We start from the raw sequence: 25,607 nt of genomic DNA, 5'->3' as shown, positions 1-25,607 counted from the left end.
CAAACAAAACAGGTTCAAACAATGCTGTTTAATTAAATCAGGGAAGGAGATATCATTCCAAAACTTGACACCCGGGAGATTATATTTTATTCCTTAAGGGTAGAAAGCGGTGGTATGATTAAACGGCTGATGTCTTCGATGGCTGACGGTCTGATTAGGCCAGCCGTGATCACGTTCCTGGAATGCCTGCTAATGGGGGAGGCTAAAAATATCACACGAGCGGAATGTCTCCGGTCATGATCTACAGACGAGGATCAGCGGTGTGTGACACGTCGGGAATGAGGACAGTAGTTAGGTCAATGTCATTACTCTGTCATTACTTCATCTAACAGTTCAGGGACTAACAAAGAAAGATCAGCGTCACTTCTGAGCACTTCAGACAGGAAGGAAGACACAGGACAATGCATTGTGGGAATGGATTCGGGATGGCGTGAGCCCTAGTTTACAATAGTCGACTATTGAGGGTTTTCTTTTTATCCCTGTTGAATAAAGTAATTACACAGATTAGAACAGGGCTACTCAACTTGAGATGGCTCAGGGGCCACTCAGCAAAATACCAAAAGTCCAAAGGGCCGCAAGCTAAAAATGACGGTCCTATTTTGGACGTTTACATTGATTTTGTACAGTACACAGTCTAATAATTAAGGAAACGCACAGAAAACAGCCACATTTCCATAAGCCAGGCCAAACCTCATTGAACCAAAAGATTGTCATGGATGGAATGATGAAATTGATGACATTTGAATTTTTTTATCAAATTAGGCTTTATTCACAAAATGTGAAGTGAAAATGAACAGTTCTGGTTCAACCTTTTTGTAACCTCCCCTGTGTCTGGGTATGCAAAGCTAGTGAACTTTGGCAATGTAAAGGTATGTTTTCTCATGCCACTAACACTCCTTTTCATTAATAGGACAGATTTAAATAAATAAACGTTTATACTTATTATTCAATCACTCAAACCCCAGCATCCCTATTCTTGGGGGACATATCCGATCTACAAGCTCACCACAAGATGCATTGTGAGCTTGTAGATCGGCTATTTTTGGTGAAGAGAGTTATTGTATGGAAAAATAACTCAAGTACGTTCAACTCCCCCTCAGATGCACTGTACTTGTAAAACAGTTTGATGCTTTGAGCTTTGTAAAACACAACAGCTCGTTGGAGGAGATTTGTGTTAATAAGCATAGTTCCTTGGCTGCAGCGCGATCTGTTGGAATGCTTGGACTGTCGGTGCCATAGAGTTATAGTCGGAGCTGACTGGCGGAGTCGCGGAGGGAGAGACAAGCAGCGGAGACAAGGGCTAGGTCTTCATTAGACTGAAACATGACGATCGCGGGATTCGCGGCCGGTCATATCGCACGACCGTCATGCGTCTCCGCTCCAGTGAGCCCGACTGTGGTTGTCTGCTGCAAAATCTCCGCATATTTGTCTGTCTGACTGTCTCGTTGTACTGTTAGCTCTAGTGTAGCCGCCTGCATCTCTGCACTGTCTGCTACGAGATAGTGTTTTTTACTGGTGATTCAGTCAGAGTGTATGAAAGGGTGCGCTCGTTTTATTGTCCACGACATTGCAAGCGGCGCGAAGGCCAGCGGACCTTGGTCCTGCTCTTCGCCCCCGAGCGCCGCAGGCGCGAGTGGCCGCGAAGAGCGGGCCAGGGCCGCGCGGCCGGCGGAGCGCCGCGCGAGTTACGAAGCCGTGGTGAATGCAATCGTTATATTTATGCCCAGGCCGTAAGGCCTGGGCAAGCCCACGATAAACGCCCGCGCAGTCCGGTGCGCATTTCCGAACGCACCCTTTCCCCACACTCGGACTGAAACACCAGTAAAAAACACCATCCCGTCTGCTACGAGATAGTGTTTTTTACTGGTGATTCAGTCAGAGTGTATGAAAGGGTGCGCTCGTTTTATTGTCCACGACATTGCAAGCGGCGCGAAGGCCAGCGGACCTTGGTCCTGCTCTTCGCCCCCGAGCGCCACAGGCGCGAGTGGCCGCGAAGAGCGGGCCAGGGCCGCGCGGCCGGCGGAGCGCCGCGCGAGTTACGAAGCCGTGGTGAATGCAATCGTTATATTTATGCCCAGGCCGTAAGGCCTGGGCAAGCCCACGATAAACGCCCGCGCAGTCCGGTGCGCATTTCCGAACGCACCCTTTCCCCACACTCGGACTGAAACACCAGTAAAAAACACCATCCCGTCTGCTACTGCATTCGCTTCCTGACTCTTATCCCTAACTACGGAGTGCACCGAGGGTCAAACATCACCGCGTTTTGCGTTTCGCGTTAACTTTGACAGGCTTAGAAAAATCATATTTTTTTTGGCATGATCATGACGGGCCGCACAGACATGCGGAAAGGGCCGCATGCGGCCCGCGGGCCGCGGGTTGAGTAGCACTGGATTAGAACAATGTACAGTATCAGGCACGTGCACACATAAGACATCAAAGGGGGCTTGAGCCCCTGGCCTTTTATCCGTCTGTAAAAAGTGCCCTCTCCAGACCATGAATGCAGTTATGGTGAAAGAAATGCAAATGCCCTCTTTCCATGCCATACCTGAAGGCAGCATTTAAGAGGACTTAATTGTCCAAACTCCCCTGAACTTGAATTCAGCATCTTATGTTGAGAGAATTGCCCTCTCTGTGCAGAGATCCATGCCATTACACCACATCTCTTGTACTGACTTGATTATGCTTAGTTCAGTGTGGTATAACGCACCGAAAATAGCCGACCTCCAACGCTCACAACAGTGCGACGCGTTGTGAGCTTGGAGGTCGGCTATTTTCGATATTTTCACCAAAAGGCCCTTTTAGAAATTTCAGCCCCTGCCTCTCTAACATTCTCTGCACGACCCTGTACAGTATGTCCATACATGCATGCCTCAGAACCGGCCCTATGCCTATCCATACAGCCAAATCATATGGGGCTTCGGACAACGAATAGTCGAGAGAGAGAGAGGGGATGGCCAGGTTCAACCCTATCTCAACATAGTTGGGTGGGTGCCTATAATGGTAGGAACACTAGCTGTGTGAGCCACCTGGATAAAACTCTGCATTGTGTCTTTCATGCTCTAGAAGCAACGATTCCCAACCTGAGGGTCGGGGCCCAGTGCTGGGCCATGATTATGTTGCAAGTGGGCCCCCAAATAATTGGCAAAACACTAAGATTTTAATGATAATTTAACCAGTGATGGAAAAAAAGTACTCAAATGTTTTACTTAAGTAAAAGTAGGCCTATAAATACTGCAATGTAGAAATACTCTGTTACAAGTCTGGAATTCAAAATGTACTTGAGTAAAAGTATGAACATGTGGGCATCAAAGTACTTAAATTACCAAAAGTACAAAGTACAAACTGTTTGAAAATAACAGATCTACAAGCTCACGACGCGTTGTGATCGGCTATCTTCAAATGGCCAAGGTATAAAATAGGGCTAAAGTGGTTTATGTATGTTTTATAATATTATAATTTATAATCTGCAAAGTAGCTAGTAACTAAAGTTGTCAAATAATTGTAGCGAAGTAAAAGTACAATATTTGCCTCTGATGTAGTGGAGTAGAAGTAAAAGTATTGGACATTTTGTAAACTCAAGTAAAATGCAAATACCTTAAAATTGAACTTAAGTACGGCACTTAACTAAAAGGCTACTTAGTTACTTTACACCACTAAATACAACACACACATCTATGTACATAATGTCATGGTATGTGTTCTTTAATACCTTAAATAGAGGTTGTGATCCAGATAAATATAGGAATGAATATACTATACTAGTACTATTGATCCAAGCTAGATCTCCATCGAACGCTTTCAAGAGATTCAAGTGGGCCCTGATCCAAAGGGGAACCGCTTCTCTAGAACAGTGGTTCTCAACCTTTTCAGGCCGCGACCCCCAAAATAATCATATTTTAACTGGGGACCCCCTCCACCCTGGAGCACTAAGAGTTGAGGCATTACAATTTGTATAACACAGTTCTATTGTGAAAATAGCAGATCTACATGCTCACAACACCTCGCAAAGCGCAGCGTTGTGAGCATGTAGATTGGCTATTTTCACAATTTATGCCTCTTGACAATTTGGCCAATGTTTAATTTGTCATAGAGGTATTAAAGGAGTAGTTCACCCCCAAAATGACTTTTTTTCTATTGATTAGTCATGCCATGGAGACTAGAGTTCAATAATATGTTTTGTTTTTTGTCGCATTCCTAAGACAAAAATTTGATTCGAGTAAATTTACCCCCATTGATTCCGGATGGTGACCCGTTTCGAAACGGGTCACCATCCGGAATGAATGGGGGTAAATTTATTGTTATCACATTTTTGTCTTAGGAATGCGACAAAAAACAAAAAAAAATATTGAACTCTAGTCTCCATGGCATGACTAATCAATAGAAAAAAAGTCATTTTGGGGGTGAACTACTCCTTTAAAAAGTCCTTCGATTGTCACTTTAGAAATGTGCAGATATACACTTAGACTTTATGTTGGTTTGTTTTTGAGTTCTTTTGAGTGAGAAAACAGTGTTTCACATTAAGCTAATCATCTGGGGACCCCCCAAAATAATGTGGGGAACGCGAGGTGTTGTGAGCATGTAGATCGGCTATTTTCACAATTTCTGCCTCTAATATTTGACACTCAGGCCAATGTTTAATTTGTCATTTTAGAGGTATTAAAAAGTCCTTAGATTATCACTTTAGAAATGTGCATATACCCTCTATACACTTAATTTTGAGTGAGAAAACAGTGTTTCACATTAAGCTAATCATCTGGGGAACCCCAAAAATAATGTGGGAACCCCCCTGGGGGTCCCGACCCACAGGTTGAGAACCGCTGCTCCAGAACACTAGTTGGCTCATTTCCCCAGAAGACCACTTTGCATTTGGATGCCCCAATATCTATTATCACTGAATTTAATTTGTAAGTTCTAACTTAATTTGCCTTGGGAGGCTTTAATGTTAGCCAGGCACTGAACCCCGCGCGATGTGTCTGTGATGGATGGCGGCGCTCGCATACATCAACCCCGGTACAGTCATTTGACAACGGGAGTAATTGGCTGCATCACGTGAACAATGAATCACGCTGGGGCAGAAGATAAGCTGTCTTCATTTAAAACATCCCTGCACATTTATCAGCTGATCAATAGCACCCATGCACGCATACACACACACACACACACACACACACACACACACACACACACACACACACACACACACACACACACACACACACACACACACACACACACACACACACACACACACACACACACACACACGCCACAGTTCACTCTGCAGGACTGCAGGCCCACCGGAGAACACACACCTGAGAGTAGGACTGGAAAGCTGGAACCCTGTGGGGATCAAAAGAACCTGAAGGAGTTTGTGTTTGTGTGTGTGTGTGTGTGTGTGTGTGTGTGTGTGTGTGTGTGTGTGTGTGTGTGTGTGTGTGTGTGTGTGTGTGTGTGTGTGTGTGTGTGTGTGTGTGTGCTCTTGTACTTCAGTTCTTGTAAGGATGTGGATATTAGAGAGATGAAGAAACACTCAAAAGATAAAAGAGGGGTATTAAGGCATATTTGGATAATTAGCCATATGTGATTTGGCCTTAGGTTGAAGAAGATTAGGGTTAGGTTAAGATTCCAAACTGTGGAATGAACTCCCTGTTGCACTTAGAACAGCAGACTCACTCCCTGTAGCTTCCACCGTGGTCTGAAGACTCACTTCTTCAGACTCCACCTTAGCCCATAGCATACTTACCATAGCACTTGCCTACCCACAATGACCATACATGTAATTTACAGTAGATAGCATATTTATGTTTTTTTTTGTTTTTATAAAGTCTTCAATGAATAGGTGCTTGTTCTATTTATGTTTTTCTTAAATTATTATTTCTATGCATTTGACGTATTGATGTTAATGTATTGATGTATAGTATTACTTTGCTTATTGTAAGTCAATCTGCTAAATGCCTAAATTGTAAATTGTAATTGTACGGTTAGGATGGAGTTAAAAAACTCGGTATGAGGTTAAGATAAGGTTAAGAGTTTGGGAGTAAATGCAGTCCATAGTGTGTGTCTGTCTGGCTGTGTCTTTGTTTAGGTGAGTATGTGGGTGTGTGGGAGCGACAGAGAGCGAGGGGAAAGATAGAGTGATTGACAGAGAGAACCTGAGAGAGAAAAATCCTGGGCATGTGTGATTGCTAATGCCTCACAGTCCGAATAGAAGTTATAGTTTACTTAGATCAGGAAGGATACGTGTTCTATTCTCATCTGTCACACTGGCAGCAAGTAAAGACTGCAGGCAATTGCATTCATCATTATTTCCTCCATATTGTCCTCCCCTGTCTTATGCCCATTCAACTGGCACTGCAAGTTATACCAGAGCATGGTGGCACACACCATTACTGTACCCAAAATGAACTACAGTTCATCATTGACAGATTTTATACAGTGACAGTTTCATCAATATTTTGTTGCTATAGGAGACATGTGAAGCCCTCATCAGCATCCTGTCAGCTGCTGAACACTAGCAATTATTTAATGTTCTAAGATAATGATAATAATAATAACAATCATAACTAAAGGAGGAAATTGTGTGGCTGCACTGATGCAAATCCACTGGGAACTGAATTCTGTCTTACCATTTATACCAGTAAGACGCCTCAGGGCGACAAGCGAGCGAGGTTGCGCCATGTCTTGGCCATCTGGACAAAGGGATTTGGTTCCCCTGGCATCACAGGGATCTCCATATCTCCATTTATGGGCAATTGGGCATAGGTATTTGGTTCCCCATCCCTGGCATCACAGGGATCTCCATATATGGCAATAAAAGGGATTTGGTTCCCATGACATCACAGTGATGTCAGAGCATGAGAGTCAATCAACAAAAAAGACAAGCGTTACCCAGACAGACAGACTGTCCCTTTTATGTCCATATATGGAGATCCCTGGGGTGACAGGGGAACCAAATCCCCTTTATGCCCATTTATGGAGATCCCTGTGACATCACCGTGACTCTGTCCTTTTTATGCCCATATATCGACATCCCTGATGTCCACATCACTGTGACATCACTGTGACTCTGTGCCACACTGGCCACTGGCCAGATGGCCAAGACAGTGATGTGTCAGGGGAACCACAGTGTCAGGCGTTACCCGTCCGTTTACGGACAAGCTGTACCGGTTCTGACAGTAAACTGCGACCGACGGTCGCAATTATATATTGTGATGTCAAGTGAAGCATGACCAATCCTGTCTGTTGGACTTTATATTGTCCAAGATATCAAGCCTTACAACCCGGATAACGTCAATCAAAATGTTTACAAAATGCAGGTTCTCTCTAATGGCAAAAAATCTTAAACCGAATACAATAGTGTGTTGCCTATAGCTTTCCCTTTCTTACAGTGTCTATAGCACAAGAACTGGATAATTGTAACATTTCATCGTGCTCCATGAGATGAATAGCCAAAGTATGAAATATGGATCAAGTGGTTACACAGAATGCTTTCCTGGTTTGAATGGCTACCGTTAAACCACCTACCGTATATGTGGTTCAAATCTGATTCATTCAAAATATCTGTTACCACATGGTTTTTCCACTGTTCAGACTTAATCAAACCAATCTGATTTCAGGCCAAAATCTGATTTTAGCCAGTCTGAACATAAATGGCAAATGGTGCATTTATATAGCACGTTTATCCAAGGTGCTTTACAGAGATTGTGCATTACATTCATACACCGATGGCGGTCTGCTCATCGGGAGCAACTAGGCGTCTTGCTCAAGGACTCTTCGACACTAACTCTGAGGGATCCCGGGATCGAATGGGGATTAACCTTCCGGTTGCCAAGAGGCAACTCTACCCCTGAGCCACTGAGCCACTGCAACATTGCCTTAATGCAGTGGTTCTCAAAGTGGGGTCCAGGGAACCTGAAGGTCCCTTGAACTCTGACAGTCATTCCAAGTTTCCTTGAAATGAAAACGTTTGAGAACCACTGCCTTAATGTATTTATTTACCCAGGTTTTTTTTATCCCTCAGAATTGAGGATCTATTCTATTCAAAATGTTCTGTGGTTTTTAGCCCGTGTAGAAACCCAGTTGCTAAATCGTTCTTCCTGTGACTCTATCCTGTCCCTCGCTGATGAAGCAACCCCGTGTTCAGGCGCAAATCGAGTTTATATCTTATCGTAACCATTGTGCATTTGATTGACAGCGGACACGTGTGCTATTGTACATCCATGGAGGAGGGGACGTTGTAAGGGCATGTGCTCTGTGCAGGGGAACCTCCCGCGGGGACGTCTGAGCTCACCAACCATTGATTAGGCTTCAGGCTCCATTTGTTGATATGCCGCCAAATGGATCAGGGAAAACGTATTGTCCTCAGACACAGTGGAGCTTTGTAACGGTGCCTCTGCAGCAGCCAGCCGGGCCGATGCAGACGAATTATTCTAGTGGAGCTCAGTTTTAAACGCATTTAGAACGGGTACACATTATTGTGTATCATTATTTTATGCTTTAACTATTGTAAAATAGCAGATATACAAGCTCACAGTGCGGCACCGAGTGCAGCGCTGCAAGCTTGTAGATCTGCTATGAAAAATCGCGAAGATTTGAATTTTGACACGATTCTATAAGTGTCTTTTGAATCCTTTCTATGCCAGCAATCTGGCTATCGTCAAAGAAAAGGTCCTTTTCACTTAACTGGAGCTCAGTTAGTCTGTTCTTGAGAGACTACTATGTCAGAGGTTCTCAAACCTTTTCATGTGAAGGACCCCCAAAATGATATGTATTTGGCCACGGACCCGCATCTCAAAATATTTAGTTCCAGGGACCACCCAGAAGCAAAATTTGATTTACAAACGTTCGCTTTGAAAATACATATATTCAAAGATCTGCACACTTTTTCACAACTTTTTCAAAAATAGCAGATCTACAAGCTCGCAGTGCGGCACTCGGTGCCGCGCTGTGAGCTTGTATATCTGCTATTTTTCACTGGTTAAAGCATTCAATAATTCTAGGCCTGAATGGGTTTAAAAGAATGTGATTTTCATCTGGCTGGCTGCCAAGTATGCTCTTTTCAATCTGATTTGGTTTAATAAACTGATGCCATCTGAGTCTAAGAATCCGCGCAGAGCGTCTGGGTTGAGGAACGGGGAGCCTTATTGGACAGAGGGGAGTCGTGAGCTGATGCAAACTCTGGCACATACTTATTGCAAAAAACATGCACACGCTTGCAAATACGGCATATAAAGCTACAGTACAGTACAGCATAGTACAGCACAGCCACCAGCACCTGCACACATGCAGATGCACTCCATAGACACAATAGGCAAACACCATGGATACATACGGTATACATCACACAGTCACACGTGCACATGCACACACACACACACACACACACACACACACACACACACACACACACACACACACACACACACACACACACACACACACACACACACACACACACTCACACAGGAACGTGCAGAGAATGTTAGAGAGACGGGCTGAAATTTCCAAAGGGGCAATATCGAAAATAGCAGACCTCCAAGCTCACAACGCGTCGCAGTGCTATACTTTCGGTGCTTGATACCACACTGAACAGAAGCATAATTAAGTCAATACTGGAGATGTGTACGCATGGATTTCTACACCGAGAGGGCAATTATTTCAACATAAGATGCTGCATTCTAGTTCGGGAGAGTTTGGACAAGGCCATTCTCTTGAATGCTGCCTTCAGGTATGGCATGGTGTTTGCGTTTGTTTCACCATAGTAAAAACTGCATTCATGGTCTGGAGAGGGCACTTTTTACAGAAGGGTAAAAGGGCAGGGGCTCAAGCCCCCTTTGATGTCTATGTGTGCAGTGCACGTGCCTGCACACACACACACACACACACACACACACACACACACACACACACACACACACACACACACACACACACACACACACACACACACACACAGAAATATAAGGAAAGGACATCAAAAGGAATTCCAAAGTGGGGTGGGACTGCTGAGTTTGTGTCTAGTCTGTTTAGCAGGGTGAATTTGAGATAGCAGAGCAGCCGGTGGCATCTTCCCTCCCCTGGAGGAGACAGATATTAATTGTGGCGCCCTCCATTACCCACCAGTCAGAAGCATTCGATAAAATAATTACAGGCGTCTGTTTGCCATCGCGGGGAAAGAGAATATGAGATGAATAAAGATCAAGATTGCTTAAGACTTCATCCACAGAGGTAACCTTCAGCGCAGAGATAAATCAACCTCCACACAGCAGGATGAATCTGTGTGTGTAGAGAGGCAGTGTGTGTGTGTGTGTGTGTGTGTGGGGGGGGGGGGGGGGGGGGGGGGGGTTGCACACAGCTGAAAACTGCTGTGAAAGAAAAAACCTACACAATCATTCGATTTTAACCTGGTCGAGGCAATGCCCCAGACTATAGCAACTGTCATGTAAATCTGATTTCAATCTGATTAAACTGGTTATTTCTAACCTCGAAATGCTTGATTTACAATTGGCACACCGAAAATAGCTAATCTACAAGCTCATAATGTGTCGCAGTGCAACACGTTGTTAGCTTGTAGATCATCTATTTATAGTATGCGACACCAAGCATAAATCACCCTTAAGGAGGCTAGGGTCGCAATCAGTGTTAACAAACCTGGTTGTCTAGATTTCCGGAAGCTTATATTCATCAGAGGTTCATCAATCTACATCAAGCTACAGGCTATGCATTACATACATATTTTGCTATAATTGCATACAGATTACAGAGCAGCAAACCCATCACAGCAAACCCATAGACCTGTGATGTCACAGTGATGTGTCAGGGGAACCACAGTGTCAGGCGTGACCAACAGAAATCCGCGGATATGTGGACAAGGTGTGCCGGTTTTCATAGTTAACTGCGACCTATGGTCGCTATAACCATTTTAGTAGATTTTTCAAATGTTACGGGCACTACAAGCTCACGGCACAACACATTGTGAGCTAGCAAATCCGCTATTTTAGGTGCGAGACATACAGTAGCACAAAATTAAGATAAAATCTGTGTGTGTACTGTGCATGTTAATGTAGTCGGTAGCTCTCAGTCTAGTTAAAGCATTTATGAGTTCTGAACAGCATAAGGGAGGCCTGCGGTATCATCCCAGCTCATGGTTAATGAAGGACGACGGATGTTACTGCGTACGTACAGACTCCTTCTCCTCATAACCACAAAATCCATAAACTGAAAAGACTATGAACACACATCATATCGTCGTTGTCGGGTGGAAACCTTGTATGTCAAAAACCGTTAGTTTTTATCATTTAAAAAAAATTAACTAAACTAGTGAAAACAGGCGTTGTGTGCTTGTAGATCGGCTGTTTTCACTACTTTTGTGTGACAGCCTTGTCTGATGAAGCAGGGCTTTACTTCGCGAAAAAAGATACACATTTTAAACTGACAGTGACGATATGCTCTGAGAGACAACCATCTCATCCTATATGGAGGTGTGCACACACACACACACACACACACACACACACACACACACACACACACACACACACACACACACACACTCACATGGCAGTGACTCGTGGCCGTTTGGGAATCGGAAAGTTCCCGATTCGATCCCCAACTCCTCCTGGCTTAGTGCGGAAGTGTCCTTGAGCAAGACACCGAACCCCTAACTGCTCCCGATTAGCAGTTTGGTGCCTTGCATGGTTTCCTCTGCCATCGGAGTGTGATTGTACGAATATAATACACGAAAGGCGCTGTATAAATGAAATTACCATACCATACTGTATACTGTACACACACACACACACACACACACACACACACACACACACACACACACACACACACACACACACACATGCACATTCGAGGTCACAGACACATACCGGTACACAGGAACAGTCATACACATGGGAACACACACACAGTGGTACCAAGTGCACACACACACACACACACACACACACACACACACACACACACACACACACACACACACACACACACACACACACACACACACACACACACACACACACACACACACACACACACACACACACACAGGTAGAAGTGTACACAGTCACACATGCAGTACACACACAACTGACCATAACATGAGAAGAGGCCCTCCTGTAGAGAGACCATCTGTGGTTTACTCTGCCCCCAAACCCAGCATCTCCAGATTGCTACACCACGCACGCACGCACGCACACGCACGCACACACACACACACACACACACACACACACACACACACACACACACCACACACCAGATACAACCTCACCGCTATCTATTTATACTTTGTGGCAAGGTGGTGCCGTGTGCCAACAATAGCCCACCGGCAAATCCCTGACCTGCAAGCTTACAATGTGTTGCGTATAGCTTTGACATGAAAGCAGCATATCTGGACAGCTACACACCACCAGACAGGCAAGTGCACACATAGACATCAAAGGAGGCTTGAGCCCCTGCCCTTTTATCGGTCTGTAAAAAGTGCCCTCTCTCCAGACCATGAATGCAGTTTTTATGTGGTGAAAGAAATGCAAATGCCCTCTTTCCATGCCATACCTGAAAGGCAGCATTCAAGAGAATTGCCTTGTTGTCCAAACTCTCCTGAACTTGAATTCAGCATCTTGTGTTGAACGAATTGCCCTCTCTGTGTAGAAATAAAGGCCAAATACGCCACATCTCCAGTATTGACTTGAACTGATTATGCTTAGTTCAGTGTGGTATCAAGCACCGAAAATAGCAGACCTCCAAGCTCACAACGTTGTGGGCTTGGAGGTCTTCTATTTTCGCCAAAGGGCCCTTTTAGAAATGTCAGCCCCTGCCTCTCTAACATTCTCTGCACGTCCCTGACACCAGATACAATCTCTGGCTGGTCTAAGTAGTACCTCTGTCAGAGGTTCTCTGGTGGTGTGTTTATATGACACTGGGTGGGCTGGAGAGGGCCTTTAGGCAGCTGTATGTGAAGTGTTCAACAACACTCTGTGTGCTAGTTTAAATGGATGGAGGTTTTGCTTGTTGGCCATCATCAGAGATTCTTTTAGCTACAGTGACGTCATGCCCCTAGTTCTTGTGAATAGGGGAAGGGCATACCGGTAGATGCCACGTGAGTGTGTTGGGCCGTGCAAACAAAGGTAGATGGCTGGAATACTGTATGGACCACATCCTCATGGCAACATCCCCTTCGGTTCAATTCTGTCTGGGGACATGTGTTGCACGACCCCTTGCCAAGGACCCCTTAGTTGAGAGAGATATTAAGCAGGGGCCCCCACAACCTTTTCATAGATTCCATAGTTTCATTGTTTGACAGCACAATCATCAGTGTATTTTGGATTCATGTCAATTTGTGTTTTCAGATATTTGACCACTTGAGCCGTCATTACCTAATAAACTTGACCTTTTACCCTGTACTTAGTCTGCTCTTTTTCCCCTCTACACCAAACCTCTTTGCCAAAAATAGTTGTTAATACAAAGATTGGAAGATTTGGAGGATCCCCTGTAGTAACTCTGAGGACCCCCTAGGGGTCCCGGACCTCCTGTTGAAGACCCCTGCTCTATACGCTCTCCTGTCTACATAGAAGCAAAAGAAAAAGAGAACTGTTTCCAACATTCCATCACAAATCCCTCTCTCGCGTCATCCCGGAAATGACCTGACATCTATCAGGTCTGTATTACAAATCTCTGTGAGCGAGTGCATACACGTCTGTCCTTCGTGTTATATGTCAAGAACACGTGTGTGTATTACTGACACCCCAAAGGAGTGGAGTGTGAAGTCGGTACGATCAGCATGCACCACGATTACATGCGAAGTCGGATGACACAGTGGTTAAAGTCCTTGCCCACCACCACGGAGGTTGTGGGTTCAAATCCCTCGTGGTGCATCTGGCTTTGTCGGGCATCTGTGCAAACACAATTGGCCTGTGTTCGGGGGGAGTAAGAGGAAGGCTCTACGTCCTCCCGGTGGGGGCTCCTCACTGGCAGGTGAGTCAGTACGATACAACAGCACAGTGACAACACAGAACTGTGTGCAGGGAGGAATTAATTCACTAGTTTGCAAATCCCGCCCCATTCTGCCCTGTTACTAGGCTGGGACATTAACCCTGGGCAGATTGTTTTTATAGTGGCAGTGAATGGGATTTTTTATTTTTTCATAGCCTCATTACAGCTATATAAAGTACCAAAGGAAAAACATCTAGGTGATATTAATAAAAAGGGAAGACAAAGGTACAGTAGTTACATTGCAAAACAGGGGGTTTCCCCGAAAATATATATGTTTTAATTTGTTTAATCCCAGTGGGACAGAATCACTATTGCAGATTCTTTTATAGTGGAAGTGGATGGGATTTTTTTTTCCTTCATAGCCTCATTACAGCTATATAAAGTACCAAAAAAAACACATCTACGTGATATTAATAAAAAGGGAAGAAAAAGGTACAGTAATTACATAGCAAAACAGTAATTTTCCCCCGAAAATATATGTTTTAATTAGTTTAATCCTCTGGATCAGAGAGAGAATAGAAATCGCGCATTGCATCTTGGGTAGGAAGAGGAGAACTATAATCTGTTCTCCTCCAACATCTCCTCACATAATAGGCTGGCTTTTCGTAATTCTGCCCATTTAAAATATATGTACCCAAACGTAACAAGTTAGACCATTGATAAGGTCCATGTGAACTAGTCTGTTGAAGCTTATTCATTACAATGATCGCAAACGCTATGGTCGCGAGCGGCCTGGCCGTGCTCCGCAGTGCGGACAGCCGGTGAAAGACGGCTCCCACTTTCTCCGACTGCAGAACTCCACCCCCGCTTGCAAAAAGTGAATGTATTTTTCTGGTTGGCCAGTCAGGGAGTCTCATGGACCAATCAGAAGGCTGACAAACGGTGAATTGGCACAACGACTAAATTGAGGAGAAAAAGGCGGTAAAACATTATTGGCTACTCTAAATCTAACCGAAAAGAAGAAGATGCAAAGGCGAATACGCACAAACTCACACAGAGCGTCACAAATGACGCGATGTACCTGATGTGATCAATATGACAGCATAGTATTGATAATAGACAGGGTTGTTAGGGTTACTTTTAAAAAGGAATCCCCTACAGTTACAAGTTACTTGCAAAGAAAATGTAGTCAGTAACGTAATCTGATTATCACAATTTAAAAAGTAACTACTAGTTACTTTCAGTTACTTTTGGATTACCGTTTAGAAAAACTCTCTAATTAAATAAAACATGTTTTACCATTGATAACTAGACAAGAATATTGAGCCAATGAAATTAGGAAAAGGACAACAGAATTTTACTTAAGCGAAGTGGCAGTACTTTACGCTGATTCGATTTGATTATTTTATTGTTTGGCGTTATAACTTATTTGTAAAATTGATGAGGGCAAGGGGAGAATGTACTCCAGCATGTAACCCCCATCATTCAGATCCGTTACTGTAATCCAGATTACACATTTTAAAATGTAACCTGAGACTTTACAAGTTACCTGTTTTTTGTAATCTGATTACGTAATCCCGTTACATGTAATCCGTTACTTAACAACCCTGATAATAGACTGGCCACCAAGTACTCTGACAAGAGGTACTGGCGTCATAATACTGTACATAGTACACGCTGACAACGGGTACTGCACAAGAAGGACATTTTCTTTTATGTGGAGCAGCATGCGACAGAAACCTATAATCAACTGAAGGATGGGAGGGGGGTTCATGACTTCACAACTTATATTTAAAGCTTTATTTCCTGAGATCTGTCTGGGGAACGTAGAGCTGGTACGGTACAAGCGAGCTTTTACAGTATGCCCGACCAGCGCCAAGAATGTGTAGGAGTCTCCCCCTGACCTTAGAGCACCGTGCCAGCAGCGTAGCCGCAAATTATATTTCCAGGGACAGCAAACGATCGCAAAACATATCAGATTATCTCTGCCTTTTTTTTCAGAGTTCAGATCATTCAGAGTTGCTGCCTAAGATGCAAGAATGTGAGTGTATCCATTTTTATGTTTCTAATACACGGATGGGTGATAACGGATCACCCGATGCCAGACCCAATGCAAGCCACCATTGCTTTAATATCTTTATTATAGGCTGCTATCACTTAATGGAATAATACAAGCATTGAAGCGTAACGTTAATAATTTAATAATGAAACAAAGAATGAGACAATAAATTAACCCATTAGGAACTGAGTCTGGTTCTGAAAAACTTAAAATATTTATTAAAAAAAACAAAAAAAAAACAAAAAAACATGATGTTGCTATATACTGTACATAGCAACAAGAACCCTAAAAGGGGTTCCCGTCTTGAAAGGTATAGTTACAAAATGGGGTTCCCGTCCAAAATTAATAAAGTTAAGATGAATTCTGTCTGGGAGAATGTTTTATGCACAAACAATAATGGTTGTTCTACTCAATCGATCGCCTCAATAGCCCTGATCAGGGGTCAGCAACCTTTTTGAAATGTTTTCATTTTCTATATAGTCAGTGTCCCATGTCATTGTACATTTTAATGACGCCCCATCAACAATTCTGACACATTTTGATTGTCAGGACATTGTTATAACGATCATTAGACCCACCTACAGTATCTCCCCGACTCCCTCTCTAGTCAAAGTTCAGAGGATGTGATTTGCAGCAAATTAGGTCAAGGTGACTTCATTTAATTGACCACGTTTAAAACAATATTTGCTTTTAAAATAGAAATCCTCTCTCCACAACACACAACACACACACACACACACACACACACACACACACACACACACACACACACACACACACACACACACACACACACACACACACACACACAGAGGTGTAAGTGTGCACAAACCAACAAACTCATATACTGACTACTGTACGTATGCATTGCACACGGCAGTGACTCAGGAGGTTAAGTGGGTACATAATATTTGCTGTCAGTGAACCCAATGAACTCTGCCTGTGATGGTGGACTTGAATGAACCATAATCTCCCCACCTGCTGTTATACTCCATGGTATGACTTTACAAAGAACAGCCTCAAAGTAAAACAAACTCAAAAGAGTTCCTCTGTAGAAGTATCTGGGGATGTCCCCATTAGAAGTTCTTTTCAACTTAAAGAAAGGGTCTTCAACAGGTGGTCCGGGACCCCCAGGGGGTCCTCAGAGTTACTATAGGGTGTCCTCCAAATCTTTGTGTGATAGAAACTTTTTTCCTCCTTTTTCATATTAACCACTTGAACCCTAGTGTCCTTATTCTGAGAACTTGAGCCAAAAATAGCAGATCTACAAGCTCACAACGCCTCGCGCTGTGAGGCGTTGTGAGCTTGTAGATCAGCTAATTTCGGAAAAAAGGTTTGGTGTGGAGGGGAAAAAGAGCAGACTAAGTACATGGTGAAAGGTCAAGTTTAGACGGTTCAAGTGGTTAAATATCTGAAAACACAAATTGACACGAATCCAAAATACACTGATGATTGTGCTGTCAAACGATTAAACTATATGGAATCTATGAAAAGGTTGTGGGGGTCCTTGCTTCATCTCTCTCTCAACTAAGGCCTTGGCCTGAAAACGTTGAAGACCCCTGACTTAAAGGAGTAGTTCACCCCAAAATAACTTTTTTCTATTGATTATTCACGCCATGGAGACTTGAGTTCTATAATATTTTAGTTTTTTGATCCATTCCTAAAACAATACTTTGATTACAATAAATGTACCTCCATTGATTTCGGATGGGGACCCAAATGCATTTGGGTCCCCATCCGGAAACAATGGGTGTAAATTTACTATAATATTTTTTTTGTCTTATACAAATACTAAAGAATATTATTGAACTCAAGTCTCCATGGCATGAGTAGTCAATAGAAAAAAAGTAATTTTGGGGGTGAACTACTCCTTTAAAGCCTGAGCTCAGAGAGAGAGAGAGAGAGAGAGAGAGAGAGAGAGAGAGAGAGAGAGACGAGGCTAACACATGGAGCTCAAATGCATTGCAGACACATGTCAAAGACGCCCTCCAAAGACGAGATTATTCAAATGTTGTGTGCGACTCAAAAAAAACCTCTGCAGGAAAATAATGATACCCTTGTGACCACCACTCCATCCTTGGCATGGACACAGCTTGCAACCTCTGATAATTATATTGAGGGCCCAGCAGTAATGACAGCCCTCCGCAGCCACAGTAAGAAAAAGACTTTCCTCTTAAAGACACAGTGGTCAGATGCTGAAGAATCCAGCGTGCTCAGTAACGCGGGGCATGAGATAATGCTTTGTGAAGCCGCCGGGCTTCTACAACCTAGAAAAATGGGCTTGGAAGTTGGAACCACTGTGTCTGTTGCTCTCAGGGGTGTCGCACCAAATTCTGGGTCCTGGGTACAAGGATTCACTGCGGCCCCCCCATGAATGTTCTTCATATAGCGGGAGGGGGTTTAACCCCATTTAGACTGGGAACGCATGATTACGCATTACTTATTTTGTGCTTTAACTATAGAAAAATAGCAGATATACAAGCTCGTGCCGTGCTGTGAGCTTGTAGATCTGATATTTTTGAAAAATCGTGAACATTTTGTGCAAGTCTTTGAATATCTCAAATCCTTCTAAGGTTTTTTGAAAAATCTATGTTTCTATGTCAGTGGTGCTCAAACCTTTTCATGTGAAGGACCCCCAAAATTATATGTATTTGGCCACAGACCCCCATCTCGAAATATTTAGTTCCAGGGATCCCCAGAAGCAAAATTTGAGTTACAGTCTGCTTAAAAAATACACATATTCAAAGATTTGCACACATTTTCACGACTTCACGAAAATAGCTAAAGTATAAAATAATTAAGGCCCCTCCACCTTGGGCCCTGGTAACTCAGTACCACTTTTCGCCCCCTCGTGACGCCCCTGTCTGTTGCTCTCAGTGGGCCAGTGCCTTGGGGAAATGTGATGCCAGCTGTGTGGTGTGTGGTACGGTTGTTGGGGACGCGAGGAGGATGAGAAAAATACTACATAAACACTAGCCTACTATGCTCACTCTAATGGCAGACCTATGTATAGCATTAACAAGGATTGTTGCTCTGTAAATAAAAGGATACGGAATTGCTGCTGCAATGGTGAGGTTGTATTTAGGTGTGCGTAAACAGGTAATTGCATACCCCCCCCCCCCCCCCCCCCCCCTTCAGAGTCGTCCAAGCTGGCGCGTGCACACATAGACATCAAAGGGGGCTCGAGCCCCTGCCCTTTTAGCTGTCTGTAAAAAGCCCTCTCCAGACCATGAATGAAGTTTTTACTCTGGTGAAAGAAATGCAAATGCCTTCTTTCCGTGCCATACCTGAAGGCAGCATTCAAGAAGAATTCTCTTGTCCAAACGCTCCTGAACTTGAATGCAGCATCTTATGTTGAAAGAATTGCCCTCTCTGTGTAGAAATCTCCAGTATAGCCTATTGACTTGATTATGCTTAGTTCAGTGTGCAAGCAGCGAAAATAGCCGACCTCCAAGCTCACAACAGCTGAGGTTGTCTATTTTTGATATTTTCACCAAAAGGCCCTTTTAGAAATGTCAGTCCCTGCCTCTCTAATATTCTCTGCGCGCGCGCACGCACGCACGCGCACACACACACACACACACACACACACACACACACACACACACACACACACACACACACACACACACACACACACACACACACACACACACAGGTTTGCAATTGCTACTTTGTGGGGACATTACACATAGTCTACTATCTTTGTGGGGACATTCCATTCATTTTAACCCTAACCCTAAACCCTAACCCTAACCCTAACCCTTAACCTAACCCCTAAAGACCTTGTGGGGACGTATTAATTTGTCCCCACGTGTTTTTTTCCCTGGATTGTACTATCTTTGTGGGGACATGAGGTCCCCACAAAGATAGCTTTGCAAGCCCACACTCACACACACACACACACACACACACACACACACACACACACACACACACACACACACACACACACACACACGCACACACACTTGTGCTCTGGCTCTTGGTGTGGTCACAATACAAGGCAGCAGTGCTGTGATAGCGCACTGTGTACTTTACACCACCCAGCAATCTGTTGGCTTTATCAGCCCAGAGCTACAAGCAGTCGCGTGGAACTGCTGTTTCATTCTGGCTGGGTGTGTTTGAACAGCTGCAAGCCCATTTCAGGTTCACATGGGATGTATGAAGTATGAGACTTTTGCTCATTTAATAGGCACAGAGAGAATAACTCACTTTTTTTGGTCCATTGTTGTTTCCTAACGGAATGAATGCTTTAATCTACCACAGTATGCACTATCACTGGACCATGAAATAGTCAACATCATTTTCAAAATGTCACAAATAAAAGCCCCAGTCTTGGGCAGTGTTTTGGAAAAACGGCAGACTGCTGCTAGGACAGTTGCCAAAGAAGCTCTCTTTTAACCAAATGGAAAGTCAACAAGGGAATTATGGGGGATAATTGACAATGTAATGATACCAATACCATCCAAAAACCAAACCCCACGCTGCATGGCTGCATGTTATAACCTCACGGCCCCTGTCTGTCACATGAGAACCGGTCTTTCCATCGCTCAAAGCAGAACGGTGCAGTTTGTGGCTGAGGGGATTAGGGAATCCAATCGTTAATTAGGAGTCATTTGAGAGCTATTTGATGATGCTATCAGGCTACAGTATACCGCCTTTTTCCTGAGCTGAATCACTGGATGCGTAAAAAGAGAATTAATAAATAAAGGAAAGGTAACCTAGGCTATATGAAAGGCGCTCCAACTGCGTGCGGCGTACGCATGTATAATAGCCTAATTTGTAATTTGTAGAAACACACATGTTGTATCGTGTATGCAAAAAAATAAAAAGAAGAGAAAAGTTTTATTCGTGCAAGCATTTCCACGCGCATCATAGTATTCACATTATTTACGTTTGCGGATTATTGCTCTAACAGCAACTTGTATCTATAATAATAAGGGTAATAATAATAATAATAATGATAATATTGTCTGATAATAATAGCATAATAACAACCAGAACAACAACGACACTAATACAGCAATTGCACATTTATTCATACATTGATTTAAATGCACCCCTTAGGGCTGTAGCATACGCATTAACCTAACTGTGTGTAGTTTCCATTGACTTACCAGATGACAGTGATGAACCTGACAGGCTTGAACTACTGGACGCAGCCATCCCAGCCCAGTCTGCCTCTGTCTGTCTGTCTGTCTGTCTGTCTGTCTGCCGTATGGATGGTCAAGGTGCGCTCCCTCCAGTCCAGTCCGCTCACATCACGTTCCTCCCGGTGCCTCCATTTCAATCACGTCTGCGCTCGCTCCCCGATCGCTCTCTCCATCCCCACTCCTTGTTTTTTACTATTGTTATTTTACCCCAATAGCCTGACTATTCCGTGTCTTGATTCGTATAGTCTGATGTTTCTGCTTTTCAGTCACGCAAATGTCTACTTAATTTTGCGATCACTTCCCTTAAATGCTTCCTCTAACTGTGCGCCGTGGTTGGCACACGCACGCACTGCCGCATACTAGAGAGGTATACTTTCGCCCACTGGCAGGATAAAAATAGTCTTCAGAGAAACTACTACAGCAGCAACTTCTGCTATTTAGGCTAGTCACCCTCCTTGGCTGCATTCCTTTCATATCTGTTAAATTCAACAGCATGCGTTTCCTTCTGCAGAATTGTTATAAACTCAGTTCGGCCATAGTAGCCTAGTATATTTTCCATGTGCCACTTTAACAATTCTACAATAAACACCACACACACTGCAACGTGGGCGCGCCTTCTTAAAGCGAAAGTCTGTGGGAAAATAGAGTCTATAGATGCCATAGCCCAGAGGGACGAGCTCGCAGTGGTTGGCCAGTTGGTTGTCAGGCAACCATTGATGTGAGGAGGAGACAAATTCAATTGTAAAATACTGTGGCTAATGATGACAGGGATAGAGGTAGCCTGTTTGGTTATGAGTGATTTGATGTGATATAACTTTCAGTGCTGTGATCATTGGTATTTATTTATTCATTTATAATGTCTATGTTTTGTCTGTGTGGTGTCCTCTTAACCAATCCAGGGCCTACTGTGGGCTAAGAACTGTCTTGAGACTACCCTGTTTAAATAGAGGTTAAACGAAGTGATTAATTGATTGATGTCTTTATTGACATAGGCTAAATAAACATGTAGTTGTACAAAGGCCTATCTGTCAAGAGGTTTAAACTCAATGAACCTCTAGAGAGCTTATCGTTGGTGTAAAATTGTAACCACAGCACTTGAGGGCAGGCCTGCTACCCGCTCAAATGACTGGCTTACACTACACTTACACTAAGGTCTCACACACTGAACTTGGAAGGTCTGCTTTTTTAACTAGATTTTTATGTACAGATTGTTATGTGTATATGTAAAAATGTACAGGGTCAACATTATTACAACAGTTTAAGTATCACATTAGTCCATAGATGTTTGTGTCTCAGTCCATTTCTCAAGGAACAGTTCTTCTTATATCCTGAGCGTGTGTGTAAATCTCTCCATCACATATATTTCCTCCACAATGCACAGCCACTGCTCACAAGTTGGAGGGTCACTTTTATACCACAATCTTGTTATTGCTTTTTTGCTGGCTGCCAGCAGCACCTTGACCAGATACATCTCATCTCCATGTGTGTTTTCCTGCATCAAATTTCCTAGATACAGCACCACACTTATCTTCGGTATTTAGTATTTCAATATCTCCTTTATTAATGATGTAAGGTCTGCTTTTCTGTGTTGATCTATTGATAACCTCATTTTAAATCTCAATTAGAGCATGTGACTATTGCGCAACTTAGGTCTTAGGCTATAGTTTTCAGTTTGGGTTTTATTTTGTTATTTCTGTGTCTTAAATTAGTTTTTTAATTGTTGATCTTTCTTGTAATCTTGACAGCATTGAAAATGAGGGAAAACCCCAGTGCTCTTTTCGAGATTAAAGGTCTCAATAAAAATTCCATTATTGTGGTCCTTTGAGTGTAGCCTGAGCGACAGTGAAAATAAATGCTTAGGCCTACAGTATACCAGGCTACTTGGGGTATAACTTGAGTTCTGAACTTGGGGTATAACTTGAGTTCTGAAGAAAAGTGGTAAACTGTTTTGTTTTTATTGTCCATTGAATACATTGTATCCTCCTCCCCATGTAATTATATTCTGAAACAATTTGACTTCATGTATGTTGTTGTCTATGTATGTATGTATGTATGTATGTATGTATGTATGTATGTATGTGTATGTGTATGTGTTGGGTTTATCCTTTTAGCATCCTTTTGTATGAAACCCTGTACTTTTTTTTGCAAACTTTGAATAAAGTATTAATCATATAGTGTGTGTGTGTGTGTGTGTGTGTGTGTGTGTGTGTGTGTGTGTGTGTGTGTGTGCGTGCGTGCGCGCACGTGCGTGTGTGGTGTGTGTGTGTGTGTGTGTGTGTGTGTGTGTGTGTGTGTGTGTGTGTGTGTGTGTGTGTGTGCAGTAGACCTATCTCACAAAAGTGAGTACTCTCATTTCTGCAAATATTTAATTATATATTTTCATGGGACAACACTGAAGAAATGACACTTTGATACAATGTAGTCAGTGTACAGCTTGAATAACAGAGTAATTGTTATTGTCCCCTCAAAATAACTCAATACACAGCCATTAATGTCTAAACCGCTGGCAACAAAAGTGACTAAACCCTTAAGAGAAAATCTCCAAATTGGGCCACTATTACTTTCCAGCACTGCTGCCTTAACCCTCTTGGACATGGAGTTCACCAGAGCTTCAGAGTTTGCCACTGGAATCCTCCTCCACTCCTCCATGACAACATGTTAGAGACCATGCGCTCCTCCACCTTCCATTTGAGGTTGAGGATGCCCCACAGATGCTCAATGGGGCTTTTAAGCCGACATCATTTTGTAGGCAGAGGATAACTCTGCCCCCAGAGCATTTTCTATCCCTCGCTATTTCAACAGATCCGAGACAAAAATAACGACTAAAGTATAATTCTAACACTTTCCTTTCAACAAAGAGAAGAAAAATGTGTAATGGGTAAAAATAGTAAAAAGATTCACGGAAACTGGGGGCAGAAATTCTCCTCTGCCTACAAAATGATGTCATACTTAACAGCCCCATAGGGTTTAGGTCTGGAGACATGCTTGGCCAGTCCATCACCTTTACCCTCAGCTTCTTTAGCAAGACAGTGGTCGTCTTGGAGGTGTGTTTGGGGTCGTTATCATGTTGGAATAATGTCCTGCGGCTCAGTTTCCGAAGGGAAGGGAGAATGCTCTGCTTCAGTATGTCACAGTACATGTTGTCATTCATGGTTCCCTCAATGAACTGTAGCTTCCTAGTGCAGGCAGCACTCATACAGCCCCAGACCATGACACTCCCACCACCATGCTTGACTGTATGACACACATGTCTTTGCTACCACTATACTCCTCAGCTTGCCACCACACACGCTTGACACCATCTAAGTACAAAGGACTCAGGAGTCAGGACTGGCCAAGCATAAATGGAAGGTGGAGGAGTGCAAGGTCTCTAACATCCACCAGCTCTGTGATGCTGTCATGGAGGAGTGGAAGAGGATTCCAGTGGCAACCTGTGAAGCTCTGGTGAACACCATGCCCAAGAGGGTTAAGGCAGTGCTGGAAAGTAATTGTGGCCACACAGAATATTAACTCTTAACACAATTTGGAACTTTTTACTTGCCAGCGGTTTAGACATGGCTGTGTGTTTGAGTTAAATCCAAGCTGTAGGCCTACACTGACTACTTCACATTGTATCATATTGTATTAAGTGTAATTTCTTCAGTGTTGTCCCATAAACTCAATTATATTAAACAATGCTGCCCCCGTGTGTCAGCGCTTGCCTGACAACCATCCCTCCACGCAATGGGATCTATGCCTGCTCATCACTTGATTTGACTTGAACAAAGTTCCCATAACTTAGGCTGTCACAAAAGTCTATATACTTATGGAAATTTAAGTCAATTCGTTAAAAAATAGGCTATTAACAGATAAGCGTCAATCCAAACCAACAAGCTGAATGGCCTATTTTTGCCACTACGTGGCAGCACAGTGACATAGAGGACCACTAACGACCAAAATGTTTTAATTGTTACACATTTATTGTAGCAAACACTAATACATACACACAGCGCTAATCTGCGTTGTCGTAATATCGTCCTAATTAAACGTAATATACAATGTTAACATTCTTATTATGGTCAGCCACTTTGCAGGGAGGTGACCAGTGACCACTTTAGGTTAGAACTCTCTAGGTCTAGAGCGGATACGGAAACGGAGCCTGTATGCATGTGTATGTGCAAATTACCGGATACAGTAGGCGGGCTACAAAGCGGATCAGAGCACTCAACGGTAAATAGAAACCAGGCTTTTCAGTTTACATATGTACTGCGGAAGAAGGCGAATAGTCTCTTAAGAAACAACTATTCCACAACCCTCTAATGGCGGGAGCATTTTAAAATTGTGTGTGCCAATAATCTGTCTCGAGACTCAAAACAAAACAAACGAAAGGGCAAGTGAACAACAAAGCGTGTCACATGATCAGCCCATTTGATCATGTGACAGTTCAGTCACAACACTCACAGTTGAGT

The 25,607-nt window shown here is 43.3% G+C and overlaps 1 protein-coding gene across 1 annotated transcript in view; it reads right to left on the bottom strand.

Moving 5' to 3' along the window:
- The window catches only part of chn2 (chimerin 2), a gene marked incomplete at its 3' end in the record, with an annotated part of 100,971 nt that extends 79,761 nt beyond the window's left edge, over positions 1–21,210 (bottom strand). The window contains exon 1 of the mRNA XM_080745911.1: positions 21,124–21,210. Within this exon, the coding sequence (XP_080602037.1) occupies positions 21,124–21,172 (49 nt within the window). The 5' untranslated portion in view covers positions 21,173–21,210. The remainder of the gene's footprint in view (positions 1–21,123) is intronic.
- Positions 21,211–25,607: the final 4,397 nt, after the last annotated feature.

The sequence above is a fragment of the Nannobrachium achirus genome, assembly GCF_963921795.1.
Source record: "Nannobrachium achirus genome assembly, chromosome: 2".
NCBI lineage: Eukaryota > Metazoa > Chordata > Actinopteri > Myctophiformes > Myctophidae > Nannobrachium > Nannobrachium achirus.
Note: the sequence above shows the minus strand (reverse complement) of the source record. Positions and strands in the feature narration are given on the sequence as shown.